At 41.7% G+C, this 19396-nt stretch overlaps 1 protein-coding gene across 20 annotated transcripts in view; it reads right to left on the minus strand.

The window, feature by feature from the left end:
• DAB1 (DAB adaptor protein 1) overlaps positions 1–19396 on the minus strand; it is a 415295-nt gene that overhangs the window by 53267 nt on the left and 342632 nt on the right. For all 20 annotated transcript variants that reach the window (XR_007205343.1, XR_007205342.1, XM_048312664.1 and 17 more), the window contains 2 exons: positions 4693–4832; positions 2334–2432 (listed from right to left, as the gene is read on the minus strand). Coding sequence is in view for 18 of the 20 variants with exons in the window: in XM_048312664.1 (XP_048168621.1) it covers positions 2334–2432; positions 4693–4832 (239 nt within the window). In the remaining 2 variants the exon portion in view is untranslated. The remainder of the gene's footprint in view (positions 1–2333; positions 2433–4692; positions 4833–19396) is intronic.

Genomic DNA, 19396 nt, shown 5'->3' on the forward strand with positions numbered 1-19396 from the left:
ACTCGCAGCAAATCCTTCTTGCATTTTTCTTGGTGAGATATGTTCTTTCCAAATGATATTCCACCTTCAACTCAATCTCCTTCATGGATAAATTTAGTCAAAGGGCAGAATTCCTGATGGCTGGAATAATACCATTATTAAAATCAATACTTTTTGATGAATGGAACATATTAAGGAGAGCTATAAAAGTACAGGGAGGAAAAAAACCTGCTTATCATTTTCAGCAGTAACCCAACCAGAGCCCTTCATCTGTAACGAATTATGGAGCAATTCCCCTAAATCATCTGTATGAAGTCAGCTATGACACTGCCAATTTAAAAAAAAATTTGCTAGTTTTGAGCTACAAATTGATTTTTTATTGTGATAAATTAAAATCCAATGGCAGCCTACAAGATACTCAACATGAAGAAGCCCACTTTTTTTTCTGAATATTTTTATTCTTTTCTATCACGTCGGACTGGCACTGGGGCAGACGTGACAGCAATAGACAACGGCAGAAGTTAAGAAAGGACACACTGGAGAGACAAATAATCTTCCTAAAATACCCTTTTGAGAACTCCAAAATCATGGAAATACAACCAAGGGAGAAAACACTGTGGGGGACAGGGAGGGTTGTTAAAGGAGAAAAAAGCAAATGCAAGATTATCCAGGCTCTTCCCCATTTAGGGCTGCTTTTTTCCCTGTTGCACAAAACACCAAATTCCAAACTTTACAAACTCTGAAGTTTAACATGGAAATCAGAAGATCTGTGTGAGTGAAACACAATCTTTTTACAGCCCTTTATAGTCTCTTCCCATCCAAAAACCCGGGCTGAGCAACTGTACCATCTAGTTTTGTCAGCTTGTGGGATTTTCCAGCAGGAACGGGAATGAGAGGACACCTGTAAGATGGCAAAGCAGAGACAGGCTGGGTGAGAAAGACTAAGAATGAATGGGACAAGGGTGTGAAACTCTGGGACAAGGAGAGACCTGAGCTGGGAAAAAAGCCCAAGGGATGATGGCTTTGAAGACCTGGCAGAGGATTTCATGCTCCTCTGCTCCAAACCCTCGGCATGGGGAGCACGACTCTCCTGTTTCCAAAACAAGACGTAAAAACCGATGTGGAAAGCTCCCCACATCCCTCTGTCACAGCCCTGTTCCAAGAAGGACAACTCAACAGTCCTGTCCATCACTCCAGCAGCTCAGGGGCAGACATCTGCAAGGTGGATTTAAGGCTTTCATTCTAAGCCTCAGTGGGTGAGTGACAGGTTTACTATAAGGATGATATAGTTATGTCAGATTTAGAGTATGGGATGTCAGAGCTATGAAATGAGGGAGACTGTTCTCATGTCCCCACCTCGCTTGCTGCAGACAGGAGAGTGTGCAGGAAGCTGCAGGAGAGGCAGCTGGAATAAAGCACATCTTTGTTCCCAAAACATGTCCCCTTTTCCCTCTTTATACTGTGCAAAGCATTCCAGTGGTTGAGACACACTCAGAGACAAGTACAAAAAGAATAGTCTTTCTCTTCCCTCTTTTTTATTTCCCCAAGAAAAGGCTTAATCTTAGGACAGCAGCTGTGGCTGGAGTGCAATTTGCACTGACAGCCCTAATTTGGACATTTCCTGTTTTCTGTAACCCCAGCAATGCCCTCTGAAACACAGCTTTTGCCTGGATACTTTACACAACACATCCCAAATGAGCATTTCATTACTAACTACTTGCATTATGTATCAGTGAGCTCAATGACATTGATTTTCTAATAATATAAATTAACTGGCAAAGATAATTTCATCTACCATCAGTAGGGTTTTATTTCTGGCACCATGTTAAATAGTTAATCTTCCAAAAGATTAAATCAAGAGCTTTTTAAAATTCAAGGCAGAGCTTAAACTGCTGTAAAAATCTTCTTAATTATGACTAAAACAGTTTGTGTGTTGTTGCTTTATATCTAAGTAGTGTAATGTTTTGCTTAGGTTTCTTCTTTTAGAGCAATTTAAAAAATCAAACATGGTATTGCTGTGGCAGAAACTGTGTAAGGCATGAAAGTCTCTGCAACTTCCTTAACCAGATGCTACTGAGGAAGTTGTTGCTTGGCAGATTCACACAGCCAAACACAAATTTTCTTTTACCTCCCACTCCATACAAAATACAATTTTTCTACCACTGACAACACACAAGCTACACTGTACAAGTGATGCAATGGCTTGCTCTGACAGATGATAACCCTTTACCAAATCTCTGAGATGCTTCCTGTGTGTTTGCACCAGTGAGATTCCACTGGCCCAGCCAGGAAATGCTTCTAAAGGAACCAGGGAAAGACTGAATTCTGTCTCACCCCACGATCACTTTACTTACCCCTGTCTTTTCATCAAAGATTTTGATTCCCCCAAAGGAAACTGTTAAGAAGACTTTTTGTTTATGTTCTCCTTTCGATCGAGCCGCAGCAACAATTCCCTGTGGAAACAAAGAGCAGCTTTGGTTGGTTTCATGACTCTCCCAGGAGCCACAGATCTGCTTGTGGACAATTCACCACTTTTCTAGGAAACTCAAAGACCTTCCAGGAACAGTCCCCTCCTTACTTCTGTCTTCCTCCCTTTTTTCAAGGTACCACATCTCTTTATGCTACCCAGAGAGCATTTCAAATGTGCTCCCATTTCCAACCCCTGCATTAGCTAATCCTCCATGAAATTTGTTTTCATGGAAGCTGAAGGTCATTTCTAGCACACTTTCCCCAGCTATAAGCTGTTCTATTTATTTTTTTTTAAATAGGAAAAAAAACCCAGCAAGCAGCAGAGGAGAGAAAATGCCAACGACTTTAGCTTACTTCACTTCACACTTATCTGGAATAAACAAGTTGAGGTTTTTATAGACAAAAAATATTCTTCTAAAAATCAAACTACACCTGGGCTGTTAAAAACTGGTATTGAGGGTTATTTTTTTTTAATAATCTCAGGCCTTTACTTTGTAAGACAACTTGCTGATATCATCTCATGCGTTATTCTCCCACAGCGTAATTAGAACAGTAACTTCTGTTTCCACCTTCTCAGGAGCCTGCCCGGACCAGTAACACTGAACTGTGATCAAATATAATCAATTGTACTCCTAAATAAGTGGAAGTATTTAGGCTTTATCTGGTTCTCTGTATTCCAACACGTTTCAAGAACCGCTAACTTTGATTTTAAGACCTTCGCTGCTTCCATTACAAGGATATGATGTCAAAAGCCACCCCAAAACTTTATGGGTGGCCTTAAAATTCACACTGTAGGACACTGGGTTTCCAGAGTCCATAAATTTATGCTCTATTGGCAAACATGAATTTCTAACACTCCCCTTCTTTAACAGTTTTAGTCATTTCCCAGGACTATTTAGATCAATCTTGCCACCTGCAAACAGGAATTAGGCACCTGGGAGATGTGGAAATATTTAATCCACGGAGGAGAGAGACAAAAAGGTTTGTGCAGCAGAACAGTGACAACTGTCCCCATAGTGCCAGCAACTATGACATGATGAGAAATACCCAGCACACATTTAAATCAGATAGGAATATTGTGGCAGATGTGAAATACCAACAGAGCACCTTTTGGAGCAGATTAATTTTTGCCTGCTGTAAAACTGATTTGTAAATCATCTCCCAGATCTTGCTTTTAGGTTGTTGAACCATAAGCTGAGTGTCACCCCATGCTGTTTCCCTAATGAATAACTCATTCCTCCCAGGTCTTCGGGACTGGAACCCCACGGGCTGGTAGTGCACCAGACATCATTTAGTGATTTCTCCTCCTGAAAAAACCAGCTATGGAAAATCCATCACCTCTCTAAGGCTGGAGAGAGGGCTGGAAGGGAAATAAAAGGGAAAAAACAGCAGAGAGTTTGCTGCTAGACCTGGTTTGTAACCCTGCAGTGCAGAGGGGAGATGGGAAGTGAGCAGCCAACACTGCACTCCAGGAAAACACAACCGCTCCTTCCTTCCCAGTGACTCAAGCCCTTCCATACGCCCCAGGGTGAGGGACAGAATGATTCCTACAGACAGCTCTCATGCTCTGAGAGAGACTGGGCCATAGAGGGATGTCTGTCAGGTCCAGACAGCACACCCTCAACACCACTGGTATTTTAGAATCTGCCTACACTCCAGCCTTACAACCAAATCTGCCTTTGTCATGGCTTCATTTCTTCCTCAAAACTCCAGGGACTCCTCTTTACATTCTCATGCCCCATCCTCTCAGTGCACTGCCTGATTTTTTAACACATCAGCCCTGCCACTGCTGGTGAAAGACATTCTCCTCCCAGTGAGGACACCAGTCCCCCCTAAATCTGGCTGCCTACACCCACCACTGTCACTCACAGGAGGTAACAGCCAGAGGCAGTGCTGTAGTTGATTAGAAATGTCATAGAAAATGCTCTGATATCCCATTTTCCTCCGTAGTCGTTTACTTCCCCTTTTGCATAATAAAATTATTCAATTTGCAGTGTGTTGTTTGTAATTTGTGGACAAATTGCAGCGGTGTCAATCACTGAGTAACTACAGAACTCAGACATAATGTATTAAAATTAAAATTAAACCAGGATAAGCAATACCAGGCAGGAGTTCATGCAAAATTGACTGATTTCAATACATAATTAACCAGACTAAGGCTCAGTGTCATGAAAGGAGAATGAGCCCAAGTTCAAGCTGACATCTGCTCCGTTTGACTCTGTAATACTGAAAGTTTCACTGCACCTTGAGCTTCATCATAGAGTCCTGGCATAACTTGTCCCCTCGGGCAGCAGAAACCTCATCTATCCCGATGAGCTTGGCTTTGTACCGGACGCCGTCGCCTTTGAACCTCTTTATCAAAGTGGCTTCGCTGCGATCCTGACCTGCAAAGACAACAGGGACACGAGGCATTTACAGGAGAGGGAAACAAACAAACACAACCAAGTGGCAAAGCAGATCTAACTCCCACTCCGACACGTGCAAATATTTCAGTGGAATTAGAAGGAAGTGCTCGTTCAAGGAAACCTTTTGGCCTCGCTACCTCAAAGGAGTTCGCAGTGGAACTGCTGCCACACAAAATCTCCTGCACGGAATTTGCACACAAATTAGGTTTATAGAATTGACAGATAAACCTGATTCACAGCTCGTGGATCTGGAAACTTGTGGTCTATACAAGTTGTTTTAATCCCAACACACAGGAGAATTCTACATTTTGCAGACAAAACTCTAACAGAAACATGCTACTATTTCCTTACAAAATGACTCATCCAAGCAATATTGACACTACTAACATTTGAAAGATGGAAAACCCAAATTGTATTATTCGCCTACAGAATACTGCTGCTTTAAAACTCCTGGTACTATTCTTTTTGCACATAAACATACACAGAAACAACTTAACTAGCAAAGGCTGCTTTCATGGGCTTCCCCTGAGAAGCTTAAAATAAGGCAAAAAGATGTTTCTTAATAAAAAAGCTTGGGGATTTTTTCTCTCCTTTTTTTGCTATTTTTCCTTTCATTGTAATATTACTATTATTATTATAATTACTACTACTACTACTGTTACTATTATTTCAACTAATAAACTATTCTTATCTCAACCCACAAGTTCTCTCACTTCTACCCTTCCAATTCTCTTCCCCTCATCCTGCTGGGAAGGAACTGAGTGCCTGCACTTTGTAGTCAGCCGAGGTTAAGCCATGACACCAATGTACCTAAATTACCTGAACCACAGGACGATGACATCATAACAACCCAGAAAAAGGACATTTTTGTCAGGGAAACTTCCCCCCCCCCCTTCCCTGAGTATCTGCAGAACAGTTTTTACCGTGTCTCAGCTGGAAGAAATATGTTAGTTAGGGAATCAGTCTTCCTAAAATTGATTAAACATGTATTTCGCAGCTGCCTGTGGAATTTCTTGCTAGGATCTCAAAAAAACCCCAGCAGTGAGCTGTAAATAACTGCAACCAAACAAACAACAGCCAAGGCACAAAGAAGCAGGCAAAACGGTGAGATATTACAGAACCTTCAGTTTCTTGGACCCAAAAGATTTCTCAAAAAAACCCCTTGCCTAAACATGGACAGACATTGCTAAAATTTACACTATTGCCACCTAAAGGCTCTAGTCACAGGTTCTTCCAGCTCATGAAAGGGAATGAGGCAGGAACCACAGCCTGCTATAAAGGAATCACAGGTCAGAATCTAGTCTTAGTCTACATTTGAAAATTCTGGCCCAAACTTTCTCCAGAGCTCATTCCAATTTAAAAGGTCAGATGTAAGCAATTTTTAAAAAAATTATTAATATAATAAATTTTATTAATACACTAAAATTAATATAATCTGATACTGTACAGCTGATTATTGATAAGAAGAAGTACAGAAGCTTTGGGGAAAAAATGCTGTTTATTTCACATGTCTATTAAAAGCTCCTTTTTCAGCAATCAACACCTGGGTAAACTTTGCTAATTTACACACCTCTCAAGTTGATCAAGAAGTGAGGTTCAAAACTATGGAATTAAGTCTTTACAATACCATTACAAGCATATGTGACCAGCAAAGAGCACTCCAAATGAAGATATTCATTTGGTTCCCTTCCCCTCAGCGCAGAGCACTGTGAACTAATGACGGATTAAATGTATATTAAAAACCAGAGCTATTTTAAGCATTCTGAGATCTTCAAGTATGTTTGAGCTCACAAATACTATTTCTTTCAATGAAATACATCAGCTCAGAGCAAATTTTAATGCCTCATTTGTAGCCCTTTAAAAATAAGGCAGCTCATAAGTGCTGTTGCGATAGTTCAGCAGCCACCCAAGGGTTTCCCTTGATTTCTTCTCACCCCTCAAAAGAATTGAGCAGGGCTGAAACTTCATGCTCTTAACATTATCTTGTATTAAAAAAAAAAAAAAAAAAGGCAAATGAGACACAAGTGATGAATCGGAAACTCTCAGCAGTGCTAATATCATTCCCCAGGGAAGCATCAAGGCAGATGTTGGCACCATCAGCTAAGAACAATGAAAAACCATTTCCCACTTTCAGCCTCTGGAGCGGGGCAGGAGGGAAAACATCTGGAGACACAACAAAGTACAACAATAACAGTGGACTTTTCCATATGTCTTTTATACTTGCAAAGACATCCTGTTGATTTGCAATAAATACGATCCAATTCCAACAGCTTCCTTACCCGGAATCTTCAGCTTTACGCCTTCGTCAGAGCCAAAGGCAGCTGTGAGCTGACAGCAGGAGCATGTCAAGTGTTCAAGAGTCTTTTCTGGGTCCAAGTCATGACTGTGACCTTGCATTCATCTGTTATTTTAACATTTATGCTTATTTCAACCTCTGCTGTATTTTACTGCACGTAACGAAAGCCCTGCCATTAACAGCCCACTCAAACACAACTTACGGCCGCGTCTGCTTAGGCACGAGTCCCATGTCAATTATGACCCAGATTAAACAGGATGAAGTGCTTTTGGGATAAATGACTGGGAAAAATCATCAACTTGAAAATGATGTAGATATATAAAACAGCGGTGGAAGCTGCAAATTGCTGGAGACTGCAAATTCATCCGTGAAACCCCAGAGCATATGTCCCGTGCAGAGCACACTGAGTGCACATGCACACTGCCCTACATTGTGGATCAGCCATCTGCAAGCCACCACTCCTCAGCACACACCCAGGTCTCCTCTGATCTATAGCCATCCATATTCCCAAATTTTGGTGCTGCAATCAGCACTGAGAAACTCCCTACCTGCTTGGGAAATTACCATGTGACACTGTCAGGGCAGCTGATTTTACAGCACCCACGAGGTGTGAGATTTATGGATGGTGATACTTCACTTGAACTCTGGGCACTCTGGAAGGCAGATTAGTTCAGACTGTCATAAACATCTCATCATTGAAACAAAAAGGGTGGGGTTATTTTAATGACAGTTCTCGAACAAGGTTCTTTCTGTATTTGGAACTGCATTAATAAGAGGTGCCTGAATTGCGAGGCTGTAATTCTTCCCAGGCTTCAGAGGAGGGCGAGTGATAACATTAAAGCACTAAACCAAAGAGCTGTGCCCGTGCCAGGAACACGCCCAGGGAAGTGAATCTTTCCTTCCATGTAACAAGCAGAGTCACTCTTTGCTCCTCTGCAGCTTCTGCCTTCATCAGTGGAGCTCTGCCATCAAGGCTGGCTCTCCAGCTGTCCCTGCCACCACACTGGATGGGTCCCAACCTTTGGGAAGGAAAATTGTTCTGGATACAGGGCTGCACTTACTGCCAGAGCTGAGTTTTATTCAAATACTGTGAAGGCACATCTTGGGGTTAGGTAACATCTCAATGGTTCAAAGGGGGAAGAGTCACCTGTAAAGGGATTATGGAACACTGAGGCTTGAGGTCAGAAATCATTATCAGGCCATAGTCTGCAGCCAAATTAGAAGCCCGTGTTTAATGACAACCACTCTTCTGTCCACAACACATTTCCTGAAATCTTATTTTAGGGTCTCTAGACTAGAGAACAGCACAGATGCCAAATCACTCTGGGTGAGCAGCTGATGTCCACTGTAGGTGTCCACTGTTCCCTGCACAGGGAGAGATCTACCCAAGTTCTTCAGAGGACCAGCACCCTTACATCATTCTAAAATGACCCTGAATTAAATATCAACACTTTTTGAGATCAATGGGTACTTTCCAAGGCTTTGCTCTAAAATGCTTTCATAGACTGTTTTTCATAAGCATAAGGATTGTTCGTAAGAAACAACCATAGCATTTGTTCACAACTCAACACAAGCAATTTACAGTCCAAAATGGAACAAGATTATCAAAACGAAAATCAATTTGATTCTCATTCCACAAAATGAGAAAAAACGCAGAAGCTAAAAATGCACTAAAAAGTCATACAAATTCAGTTTAGAAAGGTAGTCACTTTTAATTAGAAAATGTGCCACTCTTGACTCAGGCAAAGAGAAGTTTTGTTTGCAGTGTATAGATTTATAATCCTCAGAGGCCCTTAATATGTAAATGTGAGAGTAATTATTTTATTTTTATCTACTTCTGTAGATGTCACCACACACCCTTGAGCCTTATGCGTTCCAGCTGGACCCCCTGCTTCTTTGTGAGAAGGAAAACACGACCTTTGCTGCGGAGCTGGGACATTGCACTTGGACTTTCATGGTCTTTTAAGAGAACAACAAATCCCCAGAGCTGGGTGATGCAATGTGCTCCCAAGCTCCCATCTGAAGTGGAGAGAGGCTTAGCAGCATGATCAGCATTAAGGTACTTTATCCATCTCACTGCAGAAGTCATAAACAAGGTTTGTAATGCAGTCAGTCATTTTTATTCAAGGCACTACACCTTAATTAAACCAAGATTCCCTCAAGCAAGCTAGAGACAGCCCCAAACCCAAATCCCCAAGTACTCAGCTCAGCCTCAAGCCCAGTCAGTCCCAAGGGGTGACTGGCAAACAGCCCAAGAGGGAGATAATCTATTGTAGAAGATCCAGGATGGAGCAGCCCGAGCTGAATTCCAGAGGTGCTCCCAGAGCCATGCCCAGCAGCAGCAGCCACTGGGGCTCCTTGGGAAGCTGCGCCCAGGGCAGCCCCATCACCTGCCTTTGCCACCAAGAGGGAGAGCTGTGTTTGTGTCTGTCTGGCTCCCCACACTGCTCTGAATTCTGCAGCCTGAAGCTCACCCAAGGTTTGCTTCCCAGGCACTGGGTATTTTAGTAAGTGTTTCAAGAAGCCTTATCCTCGCTCTTGGTACGAGCCAAGGATTACACTTGATTCCGGCTCTCAGCCCCACAGAACACCAAGCTAACGCTGTATTAATATGCTAAAGTTTAGAGCAAATGCTGTTCATCCTCCCAGGGGATCTGTAAGTGAATGTACCTCATGAACAGAAAAAGAAAATAAAGCAAAGCCCCGCTGCAGTGAGAACACTGTTGCTCTTTCTGTCCTCCTCACAACACACTCAGCATTCCTCGTAGCACCCGCTAATCTAAACCAATAACCCTGGAAATGGCTATATCCTTTATTTAAATGTGGGAAGCCCTCAGGGCATAATCTGAATTTCTTGATTTTATGACTGTAAAATATATAATGATATTATCACCAAAGTCAATAACATGCTCCTGGCAATCAATCCGCTGAAAAATGACACAGCGCTGTCTTTTTCCCCCCTCCTTTTCTAACTAATAAACTGTCAAAGTTGCATCCATTCAAATTATGTACACATTCAAATTATAAACCTGAAGTAACACCTCCTTCTGTATCACAGGGCTGAAAAACAATCCCATACACACTTATAAACAGCCTACATCTTCCTGGGGCAATTAGCATTTTTATGGGTTTTTTACAGCATCAACGCAGCGGAAAATACAAAACACTGCAGTGCAGAATGACCTCTAAGATGCCACACAGACTGAAGACTCCTAAATTAATTGCTAAGTGAAAGGTATTTCCCATTAGCTGTGCATATATATGCACCTAAACACACATATACACCCATGCATAATCTTATTTATTTGCACATATACACACACATGATGCACAGGTTCATTTCATGTCAATTATCCCAAGAAAACTCACAGCAATTTTAATCAACTACAGATTTCCCTAGGAAAAAAAAAACCCTAAGTACATAAGCAGGTGTAAAAGAGAAAATACTCACATGCAATTAAATGCACATTTCAGTACAGCAGGAACTAAAAGGAATCATGAAGATAACTCTGATTACTCTCCTTGATGGCACATTTTCCTCAGTGGCTTCACAGAACCTCAGGACCAACAAAGAGGGCTCAAAATGATCCATCACACAAAGGGATACCACAACCACAGCACCCTGACAAAGCATTTCTTCCTTCACAAAAATAAAAAAGTTCAGTGCAGAATGCTTTTTTGGGGTTTTAAAACTGAGAAGCACCCCCAAGTTCTCAGATTCCCCTGGCATCTGTTAATCTAACTTTTGAAATTTTCTGCTAGAACTAGGAAACACAGAGTTGCTAGGTCCTGTATTTGTCACCATCTTTGGGAGTACAACTGCCCAACTCTCCTGTGTGGCACCCACAGATCTGCCACAGAAAAATAAAATCTTTTTCCTTTTATAACATAACATTTTAGAAAAGAAACCACATTATACCTAGCAGTCTATGTGCCCAAAATTTAACTTCTGGTGCCAGCACTAGCATTCTCTTCCTCTAACAATACTTCTCAAATTAGCTTCTTGCAATTAGCCATTTTTAACATTTTCTTTATTTTTAAACAGGACAGATATTTGAGGGATTAATTTCAAGATCAATACTTCATCTCAAGTGACCAGAGCGCAGTCACAGCACGATTTGCTCACGACATCGAGCAGTGCTGTCTTTCAAATGAAGACATACTTTGGATTTCACACTTCATTTCAGTGATAAAGGCTAATCCCTAGCAACTGAAAAAAACTACTGACAGTGAAATACAACCTGTTTATGGGGGTACAACCCTAAAAAGCATGCTAAAATTTCAAGGGGAATAAGCATCAATTTTCTATATAAGTCCCTGTACAAAAGCTTGGTCACAGTACAGGGCACAACTTGAGTGCAAACTTCTCCTTTCATCAGCTGACAGGAAATCTCCTGAAAAGTCTGCAAGCTGTTGCTCTGGAGTGCTTTTAATGCCCCGTTTAGACAGCAAAGCAATTTGTCCTGAATGCAAAGACTGAGAATACTTCCACAGGAAATGATAAACCACGTAAAGACGGGACACAGAAACCACTCCGAAGGCTCAATGAACTTCTATTATGGTTTAATTTAAAAACATTACCTCCAATTTTAAGCACAGATAAAGGCTCTCCAGGAAAACTCAATCATCATTCAGACTATCATCTCAGCAGTACTCCCCAATTGTTCAGCGCTGCTGTTCACAAAACCTCCAACTGAGAGATTTTATGGCTTCTGGCATTATTAGCTTGAGAATTACTGTACTCCAAGGCACCTACACAGCCCCACTCCTAGAACCACGTCTCCTCTGTAAGGAAAAAAGATGTTCCCATATTATTTTCTGTCCTTGATCAGTTTTATAAGCAGAGATGTTGTCCATCGGGTGACAGCAACTGCACTTGCCAAGTTTTTACCTTAACACTTAATACAAGATGAACAGGATGCACTTTTTACCATCTCCAAAGCAAAATGGTTGCATGGACAGGATTGAATTATTTCTTTATACTACAGTGAAGTCCGTGTGAGTACGTCAAAAGAAGGGTTCTGCTATTTACAGAGGAGGCCTCATTATAAAATAATGTTTGATTAAAACTTGGGACAAATCTCAGTGATGGAGAGTTTGGGGCGAGCACCCGGGAGAAGGCAGTGATTGAGCACCCAGGCTCCACGGGCAGATGACAAAGCACTCATTTTCCTTTTAGCCAGAAGGCTCACTGATCAATTTTATTTTCTTAGATGGTTTTTGAGATGACAGTATATGGGCACATCTTCAGACATAGAAATGACCAAAAGCTGAATGTAATTAAACTTCCTTTCAGCCTCTCTACCATGCAAGTCTTCATAAATCTTTGAAAGTCATTTTGTAAAGGAGCCTTTTACAGGCTGTGTGCAGAAGCAGCTGAAATTCCCAATTCTACATTGATTTAAAGTGAAATGAGACCCTGCAATAAAACTTCATATCGGGGTACTAACCTTGTTCAGCAAGCCCCAGGGAATGACCAGAAGTGAAACAAGGGAAACTTGGCAGTCCATTTTCTGCTGTTAGAGAGTTAAAATTATGTTTTCTGGACAACCAGAGGGGAAGGGTGAAGACAGGTATTTGTGGACTCTCCTCTTAAGAGACAGAAGACAGTTTAGCAATCTTTGTCCACCTAATGTTTCAAAGCTTGGGTAAATGTTTAAGTCAAACAGACATCAAAATGTCAAGTACATAAAGCCCTTGGGAAAACAAGGTCATCAACCATTTCATTCCTTACCCACTTGCCTGGGTGTCAGCATGAAATCAGTTGTTTCTGAGCTAAAAGCAGCTAAGAAAAGGTAACTGATGTTACATTGATCCTTAATTTGCATTAATATGTGCACTGCATTTGGATGGGGCATCGTAAAAGCCCAACCACTCTGAAAACCAAAGGACCTATTACAGCTGTACTCACATGCCCGAGCAAAAGAGTCCCAGTGGGGCACTCAGCTGACACCATCTGCTGCCAAAAATCTCTTAAAGGACTTCCAAAGCAGCAAGGAGAGTCCAGTCCAAAGGGGCTGTTAAATAACCCCAGAATGTGTCATTTCCCAATCAAACCTGAACTTGTTGGGGCAGAGGAAAGTCAGATAAATTGCCTTTCCTTCCAACCTCCACCATAGCACTGAGAAACACCTTAAAGCAGAAGAATTAGCTAACACAAGGAATACTGATCGTTTACAGACAAGCATCGAATTAATTATTTTGGTATGTGAACATGCAACAAGACCTGCAGAGTTGCTGGATTTCCCTGACTCCTCTTTAACCCTACAAGAACTGTAAGAGCTCAGAACTCATGAAAAAAAATAATCAAGCTGCTTTTATGTGTCTCCCTAGATCTGGCTTTAAGCATGCAGTTTTCAGGAACAATTTTAACTAGACTTTCAGTAATCCAGGACACAGACACGCACCCGTTTACACGCGGCACCCCAAAGTCATGTCGAGACACACAAATTCACAATTTACACTTCAAAGCCTACAAAATGTATTCTGTTGATGAGCCTATCAAAGAGTTTAGTTTTTGTTATGTATAAAGAAAGAGAAAGGGTGGAGAATCAGTTCCCTTCATATAAATACCAGATTCCTGTGCTGCCCTAAGACAAATGTTAATGCCCTGGGACTATGAAAAGAGCAAGTTAAGAAAAGGTTATGCTCTGCTGATTAACATTCCCAAATTTCTCACATGTTCAGTAAGAGAAAAAAAATCTCTCCATTCAAGATAACTAATTACAGACACTAAAATTCTCAAAGACAAGAGCAATAGACTGTAACAGCTGAAGCAGGAGGACAAAGCCATTCAATGATTTACACTTCACCCTCTCCTGTCACCTCTGTGGTTCCCCCTGCACCAGTGCTGTGTGCAGGCACAGGAACGGGGCTGTGCACCACCGTGGATGGACTCATGGCCCTGTGCCAGGGCCACCCTTCCCCTTCCAGCCATCCCCTTTGTCAGTGCAGAACTTCGTTCTGCTGAAGGCTGATGTCAGTGCTCTGCAGAATGTGGATCCACCAGGCTGGGAACATCTGCAAACTGCACGGTCTGGGGCTGTGCTTGTGTTCCTTCACTGATGTCGTGCCCCAGTGCAAATAAAGTCTCACCTAAATCACAGGACTCAGTCTTCTGGGAGACAAGGTGAACTCTTGAAGAATTAAAGCTCCCCAGCCCCTCCTCCCACTTCACTTAAACCCCAGAACCACTTCAGATCCCTCTGAACAAAGACTCCACAGAAAACGACAGTGCAACTGCAGAACAATCCTCATCTTCCCTCCTACGGAATTAGTGGCCCTGACAATTACACCTGGATTATTAGTTCTGATAATATTGGTGTGAAACACACCTCTGGAATGTGCAGACCTGTAAGTTTCTGCCTTAAAAAACCGGCTCCAAGGGCATGGTATTAAAGGCACCACGTGGCCTCAGAAGGGATCTGTACACCCACCTTACAACATCTATTCTCATGCAGAAAAAGGAAAAGAATGAAAGCATCACGCTAAAAAAACCCCACAGTAAACAGGTGCTTAGAAATTATCCTAGTATCACATTAACTCCATAAGAAAAGCAGGTGCTATTTATTTTCCATAGTCAAATGGAAATACCAGTATCCACCACATGGCAGTCAACAAAACAACAAACCACTCCGTCCCTGCTGAAATTGTTCACACTTTGTTATCCAATGTTTCAGGAAGAAAATTATTTTCATTTTGGCCTCCCACTGCCTCTGCAACATCAGAGCACGTCTCTCCCTGTTGGAAAAACAATAGGAGGCAAAGAGGAAAGCAGCTTTTTTCCTGAGAGTTGGGGCTAAAAAACGCCATCAATTTCAAAATTACAACAATGGCAAAGTGCTTCTTTCAATCCGGTCCTTTCATTTTTGCCTCCTGCTGCCGTTCCTATTGTCAAAGTGGCAGCAGGAGGCAGGAATGAAAAGACTACCGCTGGCAGTCACCCTTGGGCAAACTGCTGATAAGAAGTAAAACACCCCTGTGCCAGAGCGAATTCCAGAGGTAAGAAATTGGGGTTTGCACATCTCTCTTGTGCGTAGAGCCACAGAGGATCAGCACATCAGGAGAACTCCTCTGCTCCTGGAACTGCACTGATCAGGTATCAAGGAGCCAAAGTGTTTAGGCTGGAGCTCAGGAAACTGAGAGTGAATTGCTGGGAAAGTAATGAAATACAATAAAAACAAACCGACAAACCCCACCAGCTAACTCTGGGCCAAGTAAAAGGAAAGGAAAATACTCAATCAGGAGAAGCTGGGAACCTTTTCAAGACACTGGGAAGCTGGGTTGAACTGTAAGGGCACAAGGACCCAAGTGACCATGTTTGAATCCAAAAAGCCTGTTAGTATGAGAAGAGAAGCAGGAAAAAAACACCAAAGCTGAGTGCTTAGCCAAGTGCCAAAATTTTTACAAATTTTAACACATTTGCTGAGCCACCTGCAGAGCAGTCCGGTGTTTCAGAGCTGTTCACTTGAAGAGCAACCAGAAAGAAATCACTACCAATCCTCTTCCGAACACTGCAAGCCAGAGACAAGCCCCTAAAGCAGTGACTGTGACTAACCCAAGTAATCACCTCTGTCTCCTGCCTTTTGGTGAAGCTTCCAAAGAATCCAAATTCAGCTGTAAATCAGTGTCCTCTAAACATGACTCTTTTTTAGAAGGATGCCTTCATTCCCTGCAAGGAGGAGCTTCATCCCCAGCTGAGCAGTACCTACAGGTGTCTCTGCTTGCAGCCCACAATGCTGTTTCTGGCAGCTGGGCACTGCAAGGATGACTGACCTGGATCCTTTTTGGAAGAAATATGGGTGCTAAAGGGATGGTTCAACCTAATTCTAGGAAGTTTGAAGCAGCTGGAGCAAATCAAGGTAGAGGGTAGGAGCTGTGTCTCAGCCTGGCCCTGCTTAAGGCTTGAAAGAGAACAGATCTGCCAATATTATACATATGGTTTTACTTCCTTTGTGCTAACAAGAGTTCATTACAAGAGAGCAAAACATTCCCCTGAAGACCTTGAGGAAAAAAGTCTGAACAAAGTCGAGTTCATCTGCAGAGATTCTCTGAAAACAGAGAAAACAACCGGGAAGCAAATAAAGGGGCTACTAAAACAGAATGTGTTATTATTTTTCATTGCATGGATTAAATAAAAGGAAGGTTATCTTTGCTGAAACTGAGCCATGAAAAAGGTACTTTTCCCCCACTAAAAATAAAAATCATGGTACTTTACAAATAAAATCACTATTATTACTTGTGCCAGAACTGAACAACAAAAACTTATGAAGCTTGAAAAAACTATTCTGTGCAATAAGCACCTAAAATGTTTCATCACCTGTGTTTGTTAAAATAATAAAGGAAGATGATTTTTTATAAGAATCCATATCAACTTAAACTGAGAAGACTCTTTTCCCAAGGTCAGAGTTCTCTGTTAACTTAACCTGCAGAAAATCCTTGTCATATTAACTGAAAGGACACGCAGATAAAATCAGTCTGCTGAAATCAACACTGGCATAAGGAGCAGCTGCAGGGGGAAAAACAGATTTTATTTACACCATCACAATATTACAAGATTTCTAAAACATTATTATTCCTCTTGCAGTTGTGCTTGTCTTCTGGAGAGTGTAAGACCTGTCTATTTGGTGTAATTCTCTCATTATTTGGCTGCTGGTACCATCAAGCTTTGCTGGCTGTTTCTACCTCTAGCAGATTTTTCGAGACCACGCTGAAAACACTGATCAAACGATGCAGGAATCCTTCTCTGGACTGCACCCCAATGGCTCCTCAGTAACTTGCCTATAACTTATTCATTTACAAACAAAATTGGCTGTGTCTAATCTCCATGCAAAAAGCCCAACAATCTAATAATTTAATGTCTGTATGCAGCTTAGACTATTGTAAGATCGGGCATTGCTATGCCAGGTTAGTCTGCTATTAGCTGGGGGATTCTCAAGCATCTGTCATGCAAAGTAGGTCAATTTCTAGCCATATAATTCTGATTAAGTCAAAATATTTATTCATGAGTTTTCTAATTCAATGTACTTCAAATAAGTCATATTTATGTGAAAAAAAAAACCAAACCCACATCTAAATTATGGTTGTTAACAACTGGGTTATCGCAGCTTCAAACACTCTGCTAATCCAGAGATGTGGAGAATGTTTTTCCCTTGCAATGTACTATGTAGTAACAGAATTGTTTTCATTTCCTATTTGCTGTTATTTTTAGCCTGGTTTCTCAAGGAAACAAGAGGAACACAGTCACACACTCCCTGGGTGTTATGTGGGAACGTGCAAAGCAATGGAAACCCCCATCCTCCCTTCTTGTGCCTGCTCCTCCCTGGATTAACACATGAACCTTAAGGCCAATTTCAGTCAAGTCTCATCTATATTATGAATTTTTCGCTCTACCAGGCAGGGGAAAATAGATGGTTCAATAGAAGAGACCCTATGGATGGATGCTGAGGAAAAACCACACTTGAGCCTTGTCTTTCCTTAGAGCTTAGATCAACATGAAAACCAAAAAAAAAAAAAGGCTTCTGTGAGGTCCCTCCATGCATAAGAGTCTTTCCACCAAAATTAAGAGATTACCAGAAGGAAAGAGGGGTAGATTTACAATGGCTGTCATTATCCACATGCTCCACAAGATCTAAACCCTTCCAGGGAGAGATCATGAATGACTCCAAGCTGCAGGCAACACTCCTGCAGTACCAGGGAGACGGAAAAATTCATGGATTCATGGAATCAACCCATCTGCCATCTTCCAGGTGATCACATAAAGACGAGAGCAAATAACAACTCCAAGGTTTTCAGTGCTATTGCAAGCAAAGAAAAGGTCTTCAGGATCTTCATTTCCTTCATTGCACTGACCTTGCTGCAGCATTCAGATTACCTGTGGATTTCTCTTGCTTTTAGCAGTCCTTGCTTTTATCATCACCCATAGGATGGATTCCATATTTTACCCACCATATCCCTATTAAATATCCTAAAAACTTAAGGCTTGCCAGAAGTAAAATCTTTTAACTTTCCTCCCCAGCTAAGTGCTGCCTAAGCCTACACTTCATCTTTTAATATACCGCCAGGAGGTACAACTGAAATTGTATAGTACCATCATTCCTGAAGCAGAAAAAGATGAGCCTAATTCTTCTCCTTACTGTGTTTTCTTTCATGCCATTCCAGCACCACACTGGAAGGTGAAAATGAAGAGAAAGCCCTCAGCAATGCCCACAGTGAGGTGCAAGAGTCACCGAGGCCTTGTGCAGGTTCTCCTCCTCAGTCCCCTGGAACAGCTTATGGGTGTCTAAGATTCTTTACTTCCAGGACAGAATGGAGGGAATGGCTTTACATTTCATCAGTTAAGAAGTTTTCCCGGAACAACAGAGAAAAGACACACGAGAATTAAAACCTTCTGTGTATGACCAAACTTCAGGTCGCCTTTATACAGCCGAGCTTAGAAAGGCTGCACCTGAAAAAATCACGAGAGGATGGAAGTCACCACCCATGCAGCTCCTTTTATAAGCTTTTAAATAAAAATATGTGTTTCTGGGGGCCGTTTTAAGAAGCCATGCACCACTCTTGAGCCCTCAGTCCCCCGACACCTGCAGGAGCTGCACAAAGACATGGCAGCCACCACTCCCAGGTGTGCTGAAGGTACTATGTATGCACAGAGCTGTTCTGTCAGTGACCTTTTCAATCAAAGGGAAGAAAAGGGGGTCATTAACACTTATAAATGCTTTCAGTTGCCAGTATCCTAGTATTAATTTTCTAAACATTCTTCGACCCAGGTAATTAAAGCACAGTCTGTGTTTCCTTTGTGTGGCTGCTTCTCATGCAGAGATTTAAATGCTATGTTTTGTTTCATCTGCAATTGTTTTCCCTTAGACCTTTCTGGTCGAGTCTGCAGGCATTCAGAGTAATCTGATAGTTGATTATGTCCATGGCATTTATTTAAAGACCTGTTGGGCTGGTTTGAAAGAATCACAATGGTGGCTAACAAGTCTAATCTCAGAACTACCATTTAAGAAGAATTCTTTCAAGGTTTAAATGCCAATTCTTTCTTTCAGTCGCCCTCCTACATGATGCCCCCCACAAAAACCCTATTTTATATTAAAAGCATTAACACTGAGCCTGATGTGGCCGATCAAAATATAAATTTAGGTGTTAAATATATTTCTGTATAGATTTTATAGTCAGGAGACTACTGTTATGTCAAAAAACCTTCACATTTTAGAAAACAGTGTAAGACAAGGCAGGTTACAGCAGATGT

Source organism: Corvus hawaiiensis, chromosome 9 (assembly GCF_020740725.1).
Source record: "Corvus hawaiiensis isolate bCorHaw1 chromosome 9, bCorHaw1.pri.cur, whole genome shotgun sequence".
In the NCBI taxonomy this organism is placed as follows: Eukaryota; Metazoa; Chordata; class Aves; order Passeriformes; family Corvidae; genus Corvus; species Corvus hawaiiensis.